General features: G+C 46.0%; 1 protein-coding gene across 4 annotated transcripts in view; it reads left to right on the top strand.

Annotated features, from left to right (window-relative positions):
* parp4 (poly (ADP-ribose) polymerase family, member 4) overlaps positions 1–4,052 on the top strand; it is a 41,259-nt gene extending 37,207 nt beyond the window's left edge. For 2 of the 4 annotated variants that reach the window (XM_030342816.1, XM_030342813.1), the window contains 2 exons: positions 549–651; positions 1,696–2,990. In XM_030342816.1, coding sequence (XP_030198676.1) covers positions 549–651; positions 1,696–2,561 — 969 coding nt within the window. In that variant the 3' untranslated portion in view covers positions 2,562–2,990. The other 2 variants (XM_030342817.1, XM_030342814.1) reach the window with 2 other exon arrangements.
* The last annotated feature ends 15,608 nt before the right edge of the window (positions 4,053–19,660 follow it).

Here is a 19,660-nt window from a genome sequence, read left to right as displayed (position 1 = left end):
TGATTCTATACTGATTCAAGCTTTAGGGTTCAAATCGACATTAACAAGTGATTTAATTCAACCACTCTTAACCTGGCTGGTTTGTGACACCCTTTTTTTGTGTGGGTTTAATTAACCTTGAAAAAACAAATAAAGTCTTCAGGATCACAATGAACACCTACCATCAGCCAATGATGGATAGATTTGACACTTTCACAGGTAACATGTCAGGGTAAGATATTCAATCAATTGGCCAGTAGATTGTGCCACCAGGACATCATTCTTAAAGTACATTTGGACCCGGTGTATCTTCCAGGCATTACTTGTTATTGCCAATGAAATACTCCATACGTATGTGTATCTATGTACCTCTGTTTATATGTATTCTGTAATTTAACTATATATCATGATCATATCTTTCCACCTGAACTTGGCAGACATTTTGTTGGACGTTAGTATAGCGTGATTAGACACGCCACATAGTGGGTAAAGTTGGATACTGTGTATGATTGTACTCTGTGTGCAATTTTTCTGGTCTGACCACAATGTGTTGAATTTCTGTGTTCAAGGAGGGCTACTGGGAGTGTTCTGTTGCACTGGGAGTGCTCCTGAAGATGGAAATCAAATCATTTGCCAACGTATTCCTGAAGAGCAAGGGCATCTGCTCACTAGGTAGGTGTGTGTGTGTGTGTGTGTGTGTGTGTGTGTGTGTGTGTGTGTGTGTGTGTGTGTGTGTGTGTGTGTGTGTGTGTGTGTGTGTGTGTGTGTGTGTGTGTGTGTGTGTGGGGGGGGGGGGGGGGTTCACTCTTCACAAGAGCTAGCTCAAAGTTCAGTTCACATAGATTCAAATTAAAGGTTGGGTATGGAATTCTCTTTTTTAGCCATTTTTGCAAAATTACTTGAAATCCTTATCATAACCCACTTACAGCCAGTGAGTTAGAAATACTGACATGAAAATTAAACATCTGTGGAACGGGCAGGGCTCGAAAAACTCCAAGCCAATGATTTACAGACCCACCGAGTGGCATTGGACAGTAAGTACGTCAATTAAACGGTCGTACTGCACTCCCCCTCCCCTGCTCCCCGCGTGTGACCCCTTCGTGCACACACTCAAAGCTTGTGTCCCAGAGCAAGCTTCTGTTTGTTGTTATCCTGCGGTAGCTACTGGAGCTAGCTAACTAGCTAATGGCTCGCTCTCACGCATCTGTGTTCGCGCTCGTGCATGATTGCGCGTCCATGTACTTGGAGTGGGGGGAGTCAGAGTCAGCGTTGAAGGAGAGGGGGTAGGACCATTTGAGTTGTGTGTTTTCAAAATCTGCTGGCGTTTCCGATACCCGACCTTTAACTAGTTCACGTCCATGGTTTACAAAAAAATTTTTTTTTTTATTCCATTCTATTGTTTTCAAGTAGAACCTCCTTGCTCCTACCCATCCAGCCCAAGCCCCCAAATCACTGCCACTGCCCAAACTAAATTAGTTACTGTATACTACTATAGAATCAAGATTACTTTTAAAAGCCAAGAAAAAACAATGCGAGTACGTTAAACAATGTGTCATATTCTGCAGGAAGTGGTAAACCAGGCTAGCTGCAGCCGCCAGTCCTCTAGAGAATGCGGCCCATTTGACTTGGGTTAAGGAAAGCTGCGGCTGTTTGCTGGAAGCTTACTCTTGTGATGATGATGTGTGTGTGTGTGTGTGTGCGTGTGCATGTGTGTAGGCGTGCGGGCGCGTGCGGACATCCTGAGGCTGCTGGCGTCCCTGCTGGTGCTCCAGCTGATGCGGCTGGAGGGTATGGCTGAGGGGCGGCTGCTGAGGAATCTGTTCAGCCTGGACACGCCCCCGGAGGCCAGGTCTCTGTCCTCACCGAGCACCCCGACACTACAGGGCCCTCCACTACTGTCCACCCCAACACTACAGGGCCCTCCACTACTGTCCACCCCAACACTACAGGGCCCTCCACTACTGTCCACCCCAACACTACAGGGCCCTCCACTACTGTCCACCCCAACACTACAGGGCCCTCCACTACTGTCCACCCCAACACTACAGGGCCCTCCACTACTGTCCACCCCAACACTACAGGGCCCTCCACTACTGTCCACCCCGACAATACAGGGCCCTCCACTACTGTCCACCCCAACACTACAGGGCCCTCCACACCGGTCCACCCCAACACTACAGGGCCCTCCACACCGGTCCACCCCAACACTACAGGGCCCTCCACTACTGTCCACCCCATCACTACAGGGCCCTCCACTACTGTCCACCCCAACACTACAGGGCCCTCCCCTCTGGTCCACCCCAACACTACAGGGCCCTCCACTACTGTCCACCCCAACACTACAGGGCTCTCCACTACTGTCCACCCCAACACTACAGGGCCCTCCACTACTGTCCACCCCAACACTACAGGGCCCTCCCCTCTGGTCCACCCCAACACTACAGGGCCCTCCACTACTGTACACCCCAACACTACAGGGCCCTCCACTACTGTCCACCCAGACCCCAGCACCATCGCCGGTTTCTGTGGTTGAGTTTATTTTCCTCAAAACAACATTGTTCAAAATAAGTAGACAGGCATAAACAATACAAACAAAACAAAACGAGGGGCTCATACAGCTACCAGGTACATCCCCCAAATGAATAGAGAGGTAAGTAAATACTTCAAACTGAAAAGATACTCTAGAAAATGGATAGAAAGAATCTTAAAGGTCCCATATTGTACCACCAGGTGTGAGAGTGATATTGCCATTACAAGCCGTTTTGAAAATCTGCCTCTCGTGACATCACATGTGGGCTAATCACACGCACACTTGGTGGTATAATATGGGACCTTCAAAAAAATGAAAGGGAAAATCACACATAACATCATGATGATCGGTTGGCCGACTCCCAGCCGAGCAGTGATGCCAGGGTCCGCGGGGGAACCTGGTTGAAGCATACACACTCCATACATGCGTATTAGAAGGTGTGTTATTGGTGTGTGCGGGCTAAGGCTCAATAAGAATGAGGTTGCAGATGTGGCGAGCGCTGGCGTGCGGTGAAGCGGGCAGTGGACTGGGTGCGCTGGGCCGACCACCAGTACCCATGCATCTACAGCCGACTGGAGTTTGGGCGGAGCTGGGAGTCATCCACGCGCCAGCTCCTCGGCTATGAGCAGCCCCCGGCCGCCTCACCCCTCAGCGGGATCATTCCCTGGAGGGCCTCGCCCCTCCTGGAGGTCCAGTGAAGACAAGATGCTGAAGGATTTCTTTCTGTTTCACAGGTTCACTGCAAACTCACATGGAATATGCCCATCTCACCCTTTTTGAACACGACTTCACACATACTATCAATTCCAGTATACCACATCCATCGTAAAAACAAATGGTTTGCAGATTAATTATGCATGTCATCAGGCTTTGTGAACCGATTTTTTAATTTTTCTCAGTCTTGGGATGGGAATAGTTGCATATGTGATGTAGACATTCATTTTAAACACCACTAGAAGGTTAATATGCAAATTAATCTAAAATATCTATAACTGCCATGTTTACCTACTTTCTTTACAATTACTAGCCTGTGTAATTATATCAAACATGATTCACAACATTATCCATAGTAATGTAAACTAAGACACCAATTCTCTGAGATGATTGTTGAAAACACATATGTCAAATCTGGTGAAGATCTCTTGCAAACAACCCCTTCGTCTCTACAGGCTCAAACTGTGCGTTGTGCCCTTGTAGTAAATATATGAAGTTTAAACCTAGATTCAATAACTGTTGTATTCCTCTTGTTTAAACAGGGCCACAGAGCGCTATGCTGTATTTCTTATCGTTGTGTGAAGGGGTTATTTTTTAACGGCCTCATTCACATAGAATTGGTGTTGTTCAGGTAGTGGTTAATTGACTTGAGTTGGTTATGTATCAGACAGTCGATAATTTTAATGGTGATGATTGTTTCAAATTGTTCTTTAATCAAGGTTTAGAATAAGGCTAGCCAAACAAATGCAAATGCTTCCATCTGATCTAAATGTGATTAAAATTACCTATTCCTGAAAGCTTCAATAAACCATTTACCAGTTACTAGAAACATGTTTCTTGAATATTGTTAGATTTCAGCTTATTTCTAAACTGTTCGGACAGACTCTGCGTTGTGTATTTTCAGTCGTAGTAGTAATTCTTGAAGTCGAAATCAAAGCAGCTTGACAGGTTGGATCAGAGGGTTGAATAGATGGTTTATTCCAGGATGTAATACAGCGGGATACAGACTTAGGTTGAATAATCTATAGTGGACCCGGTGGTCGATGACTTGTTCCTTGGCTGTCGAACCCTCTTCTCGTCGAACCAAAGGGTTGGGGCGAGTATTATACAAAAAGGGGATATATGAATAACACGAAAACAGTCGCACTCTCAGCACTGATAAGGTATCTGGCCCTGGCCATGTCCCGGAGGACCAGGTCGGTTCAACCTTGTTGAAACATAACAATGGCAGAACACCCCGTCAGTATGAGAGGCCCTGGCTTGTCCCTAGACTAGAAATGTGAACAACAGAGAGACACTAAAATACACCAATATTCTACATTCCTCCCTCTTGATCATACTAAACATAGTTTAAAGATCAATCATGGTTAGATTCTTGTTTAATAACCCTTGTATGTGGAGTCTTCTTCCACCTCTAGTAGGCTCCACCTCAGAGGGACGTCAAGATCCCCTCTGGATATCCTTTATATCCCACATTATACTTAGGAATACAATTAAATGAAATAATGGAAATCATTAAAACACGAGTCCAAAATTAGTTTTGTTCTTATTTCCACAATTGGATATACATTAATAAAAAGGGACTGGAATCTAAAGTTGATTGTTCTGAAAAGACAACAAACCAATTCCTCATGAAGCCCCAGCAGCTCTCGGATTGAAATAGGGTCCGAATTTAACGAATTTAATCAAAGTTTTATTCATTCAGAAAGAACACACAGTAGGCATACCAAATCATGATATGATATGATATCATCTTGAATCATCATGTATCATCATGAATAATCAATACACCAACAAGAGTTATTGTTTTTTTTATGTGTGGATAGACAGAAAAAAGAACTAATGGGAGAATGCAGACATTTGTTTGAATAAACACACACCAGGCACGGCGCCAGGATTCCAGTTGTGGATGGGCCAGACCAATTGTGGGTGGTCCTTAAATTTAAAACGTTATGAAATCCTTGTTTAACCTAATACAAATGACGGATCATATACTGTTATATTATCAGTGCATAATAGCTTGATGCTCTTCAAATATTTTGTTGCATTGTAAAAAGTTTCGGTGCATACAGACCCACTGCTAAGCTTTTGGGTGCCCTAAACTCAACTGGTCAGGGAGGCTTAAAGGGAGGATTAAATATGAACATGTATAAATTAAGTAATATATAAAGAGCAGCACCATCAGTAATGTATAAGTAATATATAAAACGTTCTTAACAGCAGCATTACAATATAATAACATAATAACAAGTGCAGGCTCCAAAGATGAAAGAAAATAATTATGAGCACAAATAAGGTATAAAAGGAAGTAGCATCATCAAAACAAAATATCAAAAGACAACTATTTTTCAGACACCCTAAAACGTCCTTAAAGTGCAGCATTGTCTGCATGGACTGTCTGTGTGCGTTTTACAATAAAAATGTAAGTGAAAAAAAAGAGTTGGCTACTGACTACTAACAGTAGCTACATTTGAACATAACCGAAGGACTAATTTACTCACTACTGCGTAGTCATAAACAGACCTTGTTGATGCGAGGAAGAGGGGTTCTCCAGCTTTCCATGAGGACCCTGCCCCCATGGATGGAAACTATGCAAGGACTGTGAAACCTGAAGGAGGAGCAGAGAGTGCCAATCGGGGCTTGATCTACGCCGTCACAGGATCTCAACACTAGAAACTATTAAAGGGTAACAAAAAAAACTTCACATCACTGTCTGAGATTGTTAGGGCGGGTACGCGTTTGGTGTGTTCGTACCTTAAAGGTACGAACACACCAAACGCGTACCCGCGTATAGATGTATGCGCGTAACCTAGCTTAAATGTTGCTTGACCATTTTGTGTCAAAAATTGTCCTACATACGCAGCTACGCGCCTGTGGCTGTGCTGGATTTAGGAGTCCGAGGAAGGTAACCCAAACGCCGCCGTGTTTGGGTGCATGATAGAGCTTGGATCGGGTTAGATTAAATAATCTCGGATATAAATAACAATAATCGGGTTAAATAACTTCACATGGTGTGTCTGGTGTGTTTCCAGCATTCGTAGTGTTGATCAGCAGAGAAATAGTCCGCCAAGACGTTGAGGTTGCTTAGCAACCAGAGACTCTGTCCATGCAAGTGAACGGAGCGTTCCCTCTTCGTCATAACTATCAAACCAAACATCCTTTACATTCACCGAGCGAACATTATGAAAGTAAAATGCACATTTCTCGCTAAAAATGTTTCCATAAACGCATTTAATGGCGTAACTATGTTACTATTTTCACCCAGAATAAAGAAAGATGTCGGCCGTATGCTTCTGTGCAAGCGTCACTACTCTCTGCCAGTGACGTCGGGTCAAGCTCCACGCTGATTGGCTATTGCAGCTAAGCATCACGAGTATGAGCGTAAAAAGTTCAATTTTTTGAACTCCTCGCACGCGCGTATATGTACGCGCGTATATGTACGTGCGTATACTCAGCTCATACGCAGGTAAAATGTTGCTTTAGCCCATGTGATGCATCTACGCAGCTCATACGCGCGTAAACCAATGGTTCCCTATGGAAAATTGCCGATTTTATACGCGTCCATGCGCGGGGTACGCGTTTGGTGTGTTCGTACCTTAAGGTTAATTTATGCTCCTCGTGTCAGTAGTGCTAGTCAGTAGTGCTACTACCCCGGCCATCATCTGTTCAGGCTGCTGCCTTCTGGCAAAAGGTTCAGCAGCATTACCAGCAGAACCAATAGGATGACCAACAGCTACTTCCCTTGGGCTGTCAGGACTTTAAACCACAGCACTTTAAATAGCAATGTCTACAGTTTGACAGTGTTGTAATCTCTAGTCTTTGTTGTCTCGTCTTGTGATGCCATGTGTTCCATTTTATTTGTTATATGTAGGCTATATATTCTTATTGCACCTCAAGGGGTAGCCTTTTTCAATTTCGTTATACAGGTGACTGTGTAGTGACAATAAAGTCTATCTTATCTTATCTTATCTTAGTTCAGGGGCTGCAAGGTTCCAGTAGGCTACTTGAGGAGTGCAAGCTAAACTTAGTGAGTTTGGCTTTGTAGCCTTCTAACCATCTGAACCCAGCTCTTTAACAAACTTCAGACTGAGAAACCGTCACGCTTTATGTATAATTTTTTTATTTTTTTTTATATTTATTTTTATTTTACATAATGAACAACAAAGATAACAAACAGGAACAGCAACAAAAACAACAACAACAACAACAGCAAGAAAAACAAAAACAAAACAAAGACAAAAAACAAAACATGAATGAAAGTTGATGAATACATTCATGAGTCACCCCAACTACACACACTCTCTCTCACACACACACACACACACACACACACACACACACACACACACACACACACACACACACACACACACACACACACACACACACACACACACACACACACACACACACACACACACACACACACACACACATTTTTTCCCCTCTTTCTTTGGAGTAATATGACAGGTACCACCAAAGAACCAATTACAACAACAATAACAATAATAGTGAATAACTAAATAAAAATTCAATAAACAAGAGTGAACAAAATGGCTCATCATTGTCAGTGTTGTATCAGGATATATCCTCATCAATTTGATTTTCTTTCAAGAGTGACATGATTTGACTCAGAGAATCTGTGTGGTCACTACCCAAATCTTGCAGGACAGAAGCTGCTTGTTCCATAGAAACAAGTTCCAGAAAGTCCCTCTGCCAGTTAACTATATCAAAACAATTTGGTTTCTTCACTTTCCAGTTCATAAGGATTAACCGTTTAGCTGAAAGGAAGGAAAGGTCTAATAAATATATTGATTTTTTTTGTGGTTGCTCCCTCTATTTGTTTTCCTAGAAGACCCACTGCTGGTTCTAAAGGAAAGTTGATTTTAAATAATTTACATAGATAATCTCTGATTTTTAACCAAAATGTCTGTGTTTCTGGGCAGTGCCACAGTAAGTGGATAAGAGTTCCATTCATTCCACACCCATGCCAACATTTATCTGTAACACCATTATTCATTTTCTTAAATTTATGTGGAGTGATATAGGATCTGAACATAATCTTAATTTGTATGATTTTATACCTGACACATTTTGAAAGATTATTTGAGCGGCTCAAGATAGTTTCCCATTGTTCTGATGTTAAATTTATGCCCAAATCTTTCTCCCATTGTGCTTTTATAACTTTAGAAGAGATGCAAGAAGAAGTACAACATAACAGTTTATAGATTTTATATACCTTTCCACTGCCAGAGACTGCATCCCTGAAACTTAATATCAAAAGAATCATTATCTGCTAACATGATATTTGCAAAGCTTTGCATGATGGACTTCATTTGAATGTACTGGAATGTATCCGAGTTATTCAAACCAAATTTCTTCTTGAGTTCATTGAAGGAGAGCATTTCTCCGTTGCTTCCCAGGATATGACCTAGGTTGGTGATGTTTTTTTCTTGCCATGATTCATTACTAATAGGTTTCCCACAGGCTTTTAGTGCTAGGTGTTTCCATATGGGGCATGAAGGTAAAACTAAACCATTCATTTTGAGTTGTTTGTGTATTTCATTGACAATTCTACACGAGAATGAAATTATGGGATTTTTTATGATTTTATTACATTTGGTGTGATACCAGAGTGAGGCAGGAGACATTCTTATAATTCACCTCGACAAGTTTCTGCTCCAGCCATCTCCAGCTACCCATAGCTGCCTGCTCCTTCTCATACACCCAGAATAGGGGATAAATACCATTGTACGCCAAATAATAAGTATGAATGTCTGGTATCCCTAGTCCACCCTTTTCCTGTGGATAGATAATTTTTTCAGACTTATTCTAGGGTTTTTACCTTTCCATAAAAATAAAGAAAATAGTGTGTTAATTTCTCTGAACCATCTCTGGGGGACTTCTAATGGGATGGCGGTAAACAGAGAAGCTAATTGTGGGAGCACATTCATTTTGAGCACTTCTGCCCTCCCCCATAGTGATAAAGGTAGGTTCGTCCATCTGTTCAAATCGTCCCTCACAGTTTTCAATAATTTGGGGCCATTTAACTCAAAAATGTTATCAATCGGGGATGTAATATTAACACCAAGATATCGCATACCATCGGTTTTCCAAACAATAGGTGTTGAACTCAAATGACCTGAGTGTGTGAGACGATTCAGGGCGATGGCCTCGCTCTTTAGCCAGTTGATCTTGTAACCACTAAACACACCAAAATCACTGATTAGTTTAAGCAGATGGGGCACAGAAAGAGCAGGTCTAGACAATGTCAATAAAATGTCATCCGCGTAGAGATTAGCTTTAAAGTCATAATTAAAAAGTTTGATACCTGTTATACTCTGATTTTCCCTGATAGCACAGGCAAGAGGCTCAAGTGCTAGAGTGCAGATAACTGGGGAGGCTGGGCAGCCTTGTCTGGTGGATCTAAAAAGGTGAAAAGGGGGTGAGATTAAACCATTAGTTTTGACACATGTGACCGGATTGTGGTAGAGGGCCTTAATCCATTGTATGCATACTGGTCCAAAGCCATACTTAGTCAGAATATGGAACAGATAAGACCACTCTATCCGGTCGAATGCTTTCTCAGAATCAAGAGAAATTGCAACTGCAGGATGTTGAAGAGATGCCTCTGACATTACATGGAACAGTCTTCGCATATTATGGGCAGAATAACGACCAGCAATAAAACCAACTTGGTCCAGGTGGATTAATGATGAGATGACTCTCTCCAGACGCATTGCAAGAGTTTTAGCGAAGACTTTATAATCGTTATTTAACAAACTTAGGGGGCGGAAATTGTCCATTTTCGTGTGATCTTTGCCCGGCTTTGGCAATAGCGAGATAACAGCCATATTCATACTTTGGGGCATGGATTGAGTTGCAATAATATCCCTGTACAACAAGGTCAAGAATGGAGATAATACTTCCTGAAAACACTTATAGAAATCAACACTAAACCCATCTTGAACTGGAGCTTTACCAGCAGCAAGAGCTTTAATGGCTGCCTTAACCTCCAGTTCCTGGACATGTTTGTCCAGATATGTCCTATCGTCCTCTTTCAACTGGGGGAGAGGTGCACTTCTAAGAAAGTCATCAATCGTATCAGGATTAAATCTACATTCTGATTCATACAACTTTGAGTAATATTCTTGGAATGCCTGGTTTATTTCTTTCTGCTCACATACTAAAGATCCATTCTGGTCATCTATAGCCGTTATGGATGAGTAACTCTCAATTTGTTTTAATCTTAGTGCGAGCATTCTGCCAGCTTTGTCGCCTGTTTCAAAATGTTTCCTCTTCAGTTTATATAATGCAGTAGAGGTTTCTTCATGTATAATTGACTGTAGCTCTGTTCTCGTGAGTAACACCATTGTTTTTAATTTCTGATCATTAGGATCTCTCATATGCTACATTTCCAGGTTCTTTAGCTCTAACATCAATTCATTTTTTCTTTGACTTCTTTCTCTGTGTTTTGCAGAGTTATAACTAATGCACCAACCTCTACATGTGGCTTTAAAAGCCTCCCAAACTGTCTGAACAGATACAACAGAGTTCATATTCATCTAAAAAAAATCAGATATTCTTACATTAATCATAGCAACGAATTTCTTGTCCCATAGAAGCATGTTATTAAACTTCCATTGTTTTGTTTTATGCACATTAAAGCAAGGTGAAAATGTAACAGAGATGGGAGCATGATCTGTGATTAAGATGGTGTGAATCTCTGAATTTATCACATTTTCTGTTATTGAGTTTGACAGGAGCAGGTAATCTATTCTAGAGTACGAATTATGTACTTTAGAATAAAACGTATATTCACGAGAGAGTGGGTTTACACATCGCCAAACATCAGTTACCCCCAACAGCCTTTGAAGCTCATCTAAAGCAGTGGAGAGGGCAGCATCTGTCGGTAGGGGGCGACTTGAACGATCTAACAGTGGATTATTTACCGGATTCGTATCATATCCCCACCAAGTACGCTTTATGTATAATTAATGTACCATGCGTTTATAAAACAGTAAATGGCCGAATGACCGCACGGTGTAAGGTTCGAGCCCTAATTTATATGCTGATTACAAATCATTTTTCACCAGCTACTTTGAAACAGAGAGTGGGCTACATAGGCTGAAATTAAACCTCGAACCTAAAGACAATGAAACGGTGTTTAACAATCACTGTATTGAAGGGTGTGCCCAAACGCCGGAGAGGGACTGCATTTTAATTTAGCTCGCGAAAACTTTCTTATTTCAAACTCGCTCTGACATGCTCCTTAGGATACGTTCTGTCCCACAACAACGACCTGATCACTTGTTGCGTCGGAAAAGCAAGGACTCAGAGTGTAGTTTGTAGGGCCTATTCAAAAATAGTACAGGGGAAACGAATAGTAAAGAATATGTCATGAAATGTATTATGAGATGGAAGCCTGTCGCCGCTGAATTCTGTTCATCAAGCTGTTTTTGAACATGCTGGGAAACACTTTCGTTTAACAGTTTACAAACGGTGTCCGTGTCCAGCATTTTCAAAACGTGCTTGGTGAGCAGGGCGATTAATCTTCCTGTAGGGTTTGTGGCAGCCCGGTTCACGAATGCTTCTCTCACACACGGAATGCACCACACTCGGTATCCAGGGTAAGCCGAAGTCGGCGTTTATTCGGCGATTGGGTACAAGGAAATGCAAAATACTGTCAACGGTGGCCTCCGTGAGACTCTCGCTATCGACTGCTTCTTTGCTGGTCCTTCTTGTTCCCCCCGGTGTGCGTCCACGACCGTCTTTTATGCCGACTCTCCCCCCCGCCGGCCAGGTGCGTTGCATCCCGGTGATTGCGCCGGGTGCCGACGCACGCTCTGCTGCCGTCCGGTGGGTGAAGGCGGTATACCCCGTCGACGACTACCCCGCGGTTCCCCCGGATGGGGAGCGGGTTGTCACATCCCTTCCCCGTTAGATGAGGCCTCCGGTCCCCGGGAACCCAGCCCAGGCAGGCATCCCGGCGTGACAAGGCGTCGGCGTTCGCGTGTTCTTTGCCAGGTCGGTGGTCCACTCTGAAACGAAAGTCTTGGAGGGCCAGGAACCACCGCGTCACCCTGGCGTTGGAGTCCTTGGCGCTGGCCATCCATTTCAGCGACCTAGGAGGTAGTAACGGAGTTTAGTCAGCGACCATTTGATGGCCAGGGCCTCTTTCTCCACGGTCGAGTAATTCCTCTCATTGGGAAGGAGCTTCCGGCTGTTATAGGTGACGGGGTGCTCCTCTCCTGCCCGGACCTGGGACAGGACTCCCCCCAGCCCCACCTCCGAGGCGTCGGTGTGCACTATGAGGGGGGAGGTAAAGTCTGGGGTTATGAGCACTGGTTCGGAGCACAAGGCTCCCCGGAGCGACTCGAAGGCCTTCTCGGCCGCCTCCGTCCACCGGACCCGGTCTGGCAATGTCTTTCGGGTCAGGTCGTTCATAGGACTGGCCAGGGTAGCGAAGCCGGGTATGAACCGCTGATAGTACCCGACCAGCCCTAAGAACGACTTTACCTGCTTTTTGGTGGTCGGTCGGGGCCAGCCCCGGATGGCAGCCACCTTGCTCTCCTGGGGCCTGGCGTTTCCCCGACCCACCTGAAAGCCCAGGTAGGCCGTCTCCTCCAACCCGAGACGACACTTGGCCGGATTGGCGGTGAGACCCGCCTTCCGTAGCTCACGCAGTACGGCCCTCAGCTGTTGGATGTGGACATCCCAGCTGTCGCTGTGGATGATGATGTCATCTATGTAGGCGGCGGCGTAGGCCTGGTGCGGCCGCAGGACCTGGTCCATCATCCGCTGAAAGGTTGCTGGGGCTCCATGGACTCCGAAGGGGAGAACGGTGTACTGGAACAGACCCCCCGGGGTCGCGAACGCCGTCTTCTCCCTGGCGGACTTGGTCAAGGGTACCTGCCAATATCCCTTGGTCAAGTCCAGGGTGGTGAGATACCGGGCAGGCCCCAGTCGCTCGATCAGGTCGTCCACCCTGGGCAAGACCCGTTCCCGGGTTTTGTCCATGCCCAAGTGGGCTCCCAGGAGGTGCGTGTGGGCCATATACAGCACCTTGCTGACATACGACCGAGGGACCACTAATTGTTCGGTCACCGCCCCGTCCCTTTCCACCACCCGGTATAGCAGGGCCCCCCTGGTGCTAAAGTGTGGGTGTGGAAGGCAACTCACCGAGTCCCGGGTCTGTCCGTCGTGTGCGAGGACATGGCTCCAGGCGTGCTTGAGGGCGTCGTCCTGCAGCTGGGCGCTAGCGAACTGGCCCGGCCGTGTGGTTCCTACCCCCCCCCCCTCCGGCAGGAAGTCCGAAAGCTCGATGAGAGGGGATCTCTCGGCGTCCTCGGGTGGGTCGTTCAGATCTGGCGCCGTCAGGGTGTCCGATGTGTCGGGTCCGGGCCGCGGTGGTCCAAAAGCGCGCCCTCCCGAGGGGGTCGGAGATCCCGGTGGCGAGGGCCCGTCCCCTTCCGGCCCGGTGTCCTCTGCCGATGCCTCCTCCTGGGTCGCCGGTATCCGGGTGGCCCCATACGCCGGTCGCACCTTCCTCCCCGCTCGGGGAGCAGGCTCTCTCCTTACCCGATTTCCCCGCCCCGGATCCCAGAGTCTGTGGAAAATCGGGCAATCCCTCCCGATAAGAAGGAGAACCGGTAGGTGGGGTACGATCCCCGCCCGGGCTGTGAACACCCCGTAGGGGGTCCGGATGACCACATGGCATGACCCATAGGTCCGGGTGTCCCCGTGTACACAGACCACCTCCAAAGGCTCCCCACCCTTCCCCCCCGCTAGTTCGGGACGAAGGAGGGTCACCGCACTACCCGTGTCCAGGAGGGCCTGTGTGTCCTGGGACATAACCCGTGCTGGGATAGTCGGGGACCCGGCTATCCCCTGTGCCCAACATACAGGGCCGGTGCGTGCCCTCGTCCGCATAGGCCGAGGGCATCGACACATCTCTGTCCCTGGGACAGTCTCGTGCCAAATGCCCCGGCTGACCGCAGGCGTAGCACCGTCTCGCCTCTCGACCCTCCCGGGACACGACCGGCGGCTCCGGTGGTGGCGACGCCGTCAGGGGCCCCCTCCGGTCTCGTCGGGTCTCGGTCGGCCGCAGGTTGGTCCGGGGGCTGGGTGTGCCGTCGCGGACGGCATGCTGTGTGAGTCTGACCACCGCTTCGCGGAGCAGAGCGAGACTTTCCGCGGTCTCCCGCTGAAACGCGGCCGCCTGTGCCTGGAGCTGTAGTTGTCTCTGAACAACCGTGGGAGCGGCGGTGCCGTCGGGGTTCTGCATGGTGGATCGAGGGGGTACGTTACCGTGTGAGTTAGTGGCGTCGAATTGCCTGCATTCTCCACCATATGTGGCAGCCCGGTTCACGAATGCTTCTCTCACACACGGAATGCACCACACTCGGTATCCAGGGTAAGCCGAAGTCGGCGTTTATTCGGCGATTGGGTACAAGGAAATGCAAAATACTGTCAACGGTGGCCTCCGTGAGACTCTCGCTATCGACTGCTTCTTTGCTGGTCCTTCTTGTTCCCCCCGGTGTGCGTCCACGACCGTCTTTTATGCCGACTCTCCCCCCCGCCGGCCAGGTGCGTTGCATCCCGGTGATTGCGCCGGGTGCCGACGCACGCTCTGCTGCCGTCCGGTGGGTGAAGGCGGTATACCCCGTCAACGACTACCCCGCGGTTCCCCCGGATGGGGAGCGGGTTGTCACAGGTTGTACTTGGCTGGGTATTGTATATGTAATAATGGCCACTACATGGCAACACAAACATTTTCTGATAACCTATGCTTGAAGGACCACTTCTGCCAATTTCAATATGCTGTTGTATTGCTCACGCTACCCTTGACTTGTCAGTACCCGGTGATGCTGCATTTTTCGGCTCAGCCCTTTCCGAGATCTGAGCTATTCTAATGGGTGCAGATTTTGTTTACATTTTTAAAATTCTTAACATAGGCCTACTCCAAATATTTTCCCAAAAGGTATCGCTGTTTGCTAGTTGTCTGCTGATGTTGCATAACCTTTTAGATGTTTTTGGGAATAAATCAAGTTGTTTTTTTGAAGTGTAAACAAACACCTGCCCCCATTACAATGACCAGGATCTCGGAAAAGGCTGAGGGGGGAAAAAAAAAAAAAATCTCAGGTACTGACAAGTCCAGGGTAGTGTGAGCATTACAACTGCATGTTGAAATTGGTTGAAGTTATCCTTTAAGATGAACTGAGCAGACAGGCAGAATTCAATTAGATAACTTCAAAGGGATAGGATGGTTTAAATTTGCTTTTATGTCCTCTCATTGCAAAACAAGTAGCCTATTCTCCTTTTCTAAGTCTGGCTGGTGGTCACCCTAACATATTCAAGATATAGATGTATGACGTCCATTATGTCTTAAGAGTTATATCAAATCTTAACATTTCTTTTGTTTCAGACATGTGAAAGTTTTTATCTTTTACCTAAAACTTTTACATGTCTGAAACAAAAACAAAAAACAAATTCATGGCATGTTATAAATCTACATGTTATTAGGGGACTTGTAAGTGATATCTGGTTTGATTTTGTGTGGATATGAATAGAATAGTAAGTGGTGTCTTTTCTACGTTGGTTTTTGTAATTGTAATTATTTTTTGTGTGTCTTCACAGATTGATGCATTTGCCATTCAAGACATAGATGATGCATCCCTTGCATGTTACATACCACTCTACGGGGACAGAATTGCCACAAGGCGATACTGCATGGACAAACAAAAAAGGAAGGAAAATGAACCATTGAGGATGTCACTTCTAGATAAACTGCGAAAGAGAATGAGTAACGCGTTTGGTGTGGCCGTACCGTTATGGTGCGGCCACACCAAACGCGTTACTCGCGTTGGATAACGCGAGTAACGCGCCTAACCTGACGCTTGATCATTGTGTGGTGGTTCAACGCTTCCAACGCGTCAACGCAGCTAGATGAGTCCATGTCCATGCAACTTAACGGAGCGTTCCCTCTTCGTCATAACTATCAAACCAAACATCCTTCACATTCACCGAGCGAACATTATGAAAGTAAAATGCACATTTCTCGCTAAAAATGTTTCCATAAACGCATTTAATGGCGTAACTATGTTACTATGTCCGACCAGAATAAAGATAGTTGTCGGCCGTGGCTGCGCTGGAGTCCGAGGTAGGAAACCCAAACGCCGCCGTGTTTGGGTGATAGAGCTTAGATCGGGTTTGATTAAATAATCTCTGATGTAAATAACAATAATCGGGTTAAATAACTTCACATGGTGTGTCTGGTGTGTTTCCAGCATTCGTAGTGTTGATCAGCAGATATATAGTCCGCCAAGACGTTGAGGTTGCTTAGCAACCAGAGACTCTGTCCATGCAAGTGAACGGAGCGTTCCCTCTTCGTCATAACTATCAAACCAAACATCCTTCACATTCACCGAGCGAACATTATGAAAGTAAAATGCACATTTCTCGCTAGAAATGTTTCCATAAACGCATTTAATGGCGTAACTACGTTACTATTTCCACCCAGAATAAAGAAAGATGTCGGCCGTATGCTTCTGTGCAAGCTCACTACTCTCTGCCAGTGACGTCGGGTCAAGCTCCACGCTGATTGGCCACCGCGTCACGCGTTGGAGCGTTGAAAGTTCAATTTTCTGAACTCCGGGCGTTGGTGCGTTGGGCGCGTTACTGCGTTTACGTGCGTAATTACGTGCAACTGCCGCGCCTAACGCCCCCAACGCAACGCTTCAACGCGTGTACCGCACCTAGACCAATGGTTCCCTATGCAAAAATGCCGATTTTCAACGCCCCTAACGCGAGCAACGCGGTTGGTGTGGCCATACCTTAATGGTGCGGCCACACCAACCGCGTTACTCGCGTTGGACAACGCGAGTAACGCGCCTAACCTGACGCTTGACCAGTGTGTGGTGGTTCAACGCTTCCAACGCGTCAACGCGCCAACGCAGCTAGATGAGTCCATGTCCATGCAAGTGAACGGAGCGTTCCCTCTTCGTCATAACTATCAAACCAAACATCCTTCACATTCACTGAGCGAACATTATGAAAGTAAAATGCACATTTCTCGCTAAAAATGTTTCCATAAACGCATTTAATGGCGTAACTATGTAACTATTTCCACCCAGAATAAAAAAAATGTCGGCCGTGGCTGCGCTGGAGTCCGATGTAGGAAACCCAAACGCCGCCGTGTTTGGGTGATAGAGTTTAGATCGGGTTAGATTAAATAATCTCGGATATAAATAACAATAATCGGGTTAAATAACTTCACATGGTGTGTCTGGTGTGTTTCCAGCATTCGCAGTGTTGATCAGCAGAGAAGCAGTCCGCCAAGACGTTGAGGTTGCTTAGCAACCAGAGACTCTGTCCATGCAAGTGAACGGAGCGTTCCCTCTTCGTCATAACTATCAAACCAAACATCCTTCACATTCACCGAGCGAACATTATGAAAGTAAAATGCACATTTCTCGCTAGAAATGTTTCCATAAACGCATTTAATGGCGTAACTATGTTACTATTTCCACCCAGAAAAAAGAAAGATGTCGGCCGTATGCTTCTGTGCAAGCTCACTACTCTCTGCCAGTGACGTCGGGTCAAGCTCCACGCTGATTGGCTACCGCGGCTTAGCGTCACGCGTTGGAGCGTTGAAAGTTCAATTTTCTGAACTCCGGGCGTTGGTGCGTTGGGCGCGTTACTGCGTTTACGTGCGTAATTACGTGCAACTGCCGCGCCTAACGCCCCCAACGCAACGCTTCAACGCTTCAACGCGTGTACCGCGCCTAAACCAATGGTTCCCTATGCAAAAATGCCGATTTTCAACGCCCCTAACGCGAGCAACGCGGTTGGTGTGGCCGTACCAACGCGAGTAACGCGTTTGGTGTGGCCGTACGAGACCAAATCACAATGGTCTCCAGGCCAAAGAGAGACAAGTCTGAGATGTGATGTTGGGCGAAGTGAACTTGCATTTACATTTACATTTAGGGCATTTAGCAGACGCTTTTATCCAAAGCGACTTACAATAAGTACATTTGTCATAAGAAGTGAAACAATATGTCACTGTCAGTACAGTAAAGATGTTCATAGAACCAAGTGCAAGTACTAACGATCACTAGGCTAACCCATTCCCCGTGTAAAGCAATGATAGCAGCTACTGCAGATGCTATGCAATTAAGAACTATGAATAAGTGCAATGTAGATTAAGTTTGCGTCAAAACCTTTGCTGCGCCGCAAAACTTTTGCTGCGCAGCAAAACTTGATTTGCTGCGCTGCAAAACTTCGGCGACAACGCGTTTGGGCAGGAAATGCATCTTTTGGTGTGAACGCAGGGTTAGCCGAAGAGGCTGCTGTCGTGGTGTGGCCGTACCGTGAGTGCTGTGACTGATACATATCTTTTTAAAATTACAAATAATTCTAATTACTCACTGAAAGCAGGCAGGCACGCATCATGGCGCAACATTACTGCCAAAGTCATATTAAGTAATATAACTCATGTGCGCAAGGCAGCCACAGGAGACGCCAACATTGTTTTCAACCGCTCGGTACCGCGCTGTATTAATTCCCAAGTTTTGAAAATAAAAAGTATTTGACGCGTATAACGACTCTGTTTTTGATTTGTTTATTTGGTTTTTGAACAGCAAGTTTTGGATGCATGCATCGGCTTTGAGTTTGTTTGTTTGTTACCTTAAAATTACATTCGCTCGCAACACACACACACACACACACACACACACACACACACACACACACACACACACACACACACACACACACACACGCACACGTTCACCCACTACAACCTGCCGATCTTCAATCAAAACAACATCAAGTAAGCGATGCCACAGCGCGTTGACAAGTCCGTCCCGAGTCTCGAGGCGCCCATGTTTGAAAGCCGTGACACACTCTTTTACCAGTTGGCCTGAAATACCACGCCTCGCAGTCATGGACCTATAAAGAAAGTCGTAGTCGTACCATGCTTGTTTACCGCAACATTGAGAAGGGTCCCGTCTGAAACTGAGTCACGCAGCGCTGCGTTCCGAACGTTGTGTAATCAAATACACCGGCATGGCGGTAGGCTACATAAAAAAATCATATCCTAACGAAAATACACACCGTTATTCAGTGAGAACCGGTATAGAGTGGCGAAGTCACGCCTCTTCCGGTAGGGCTCATGGGACCTATGACATCGAAAAATATGAATGGGTGTCAATGGAGAGAAAATAATTATCTTCTGCCATAAAAGCCATTTGAAAAATGTTCATTTAAATCCACAAACAACATATGTGTAATCCAGGGCCCTGGATTACACATATGTTGTTTGTCCAGGGCCCTGGATTACACATATGTTGTTTGTGGATTTAAAGGATATTTTTTCATGCAAAGAGTTCGACCGTTTATTACTACACGGCTCGTATGTGACGTCACGCTCCCTGC

The sequence above is a fragment of the Gadus morhua genome, chromosome 20 (assembly GCF_902167405.1).
Source record: "Gadus morhua chromosome 20, gadMor3.0, whole genome shotgun sequence".
NCBI lineage: Eukaryota > Metazoa > Chordata > Actinopteri > Gadiformes > Gadidae > Gadus > Gadus morhua.
This window is presented reverse-complemented; position numbering and strand designations above follow the sequence as displayed.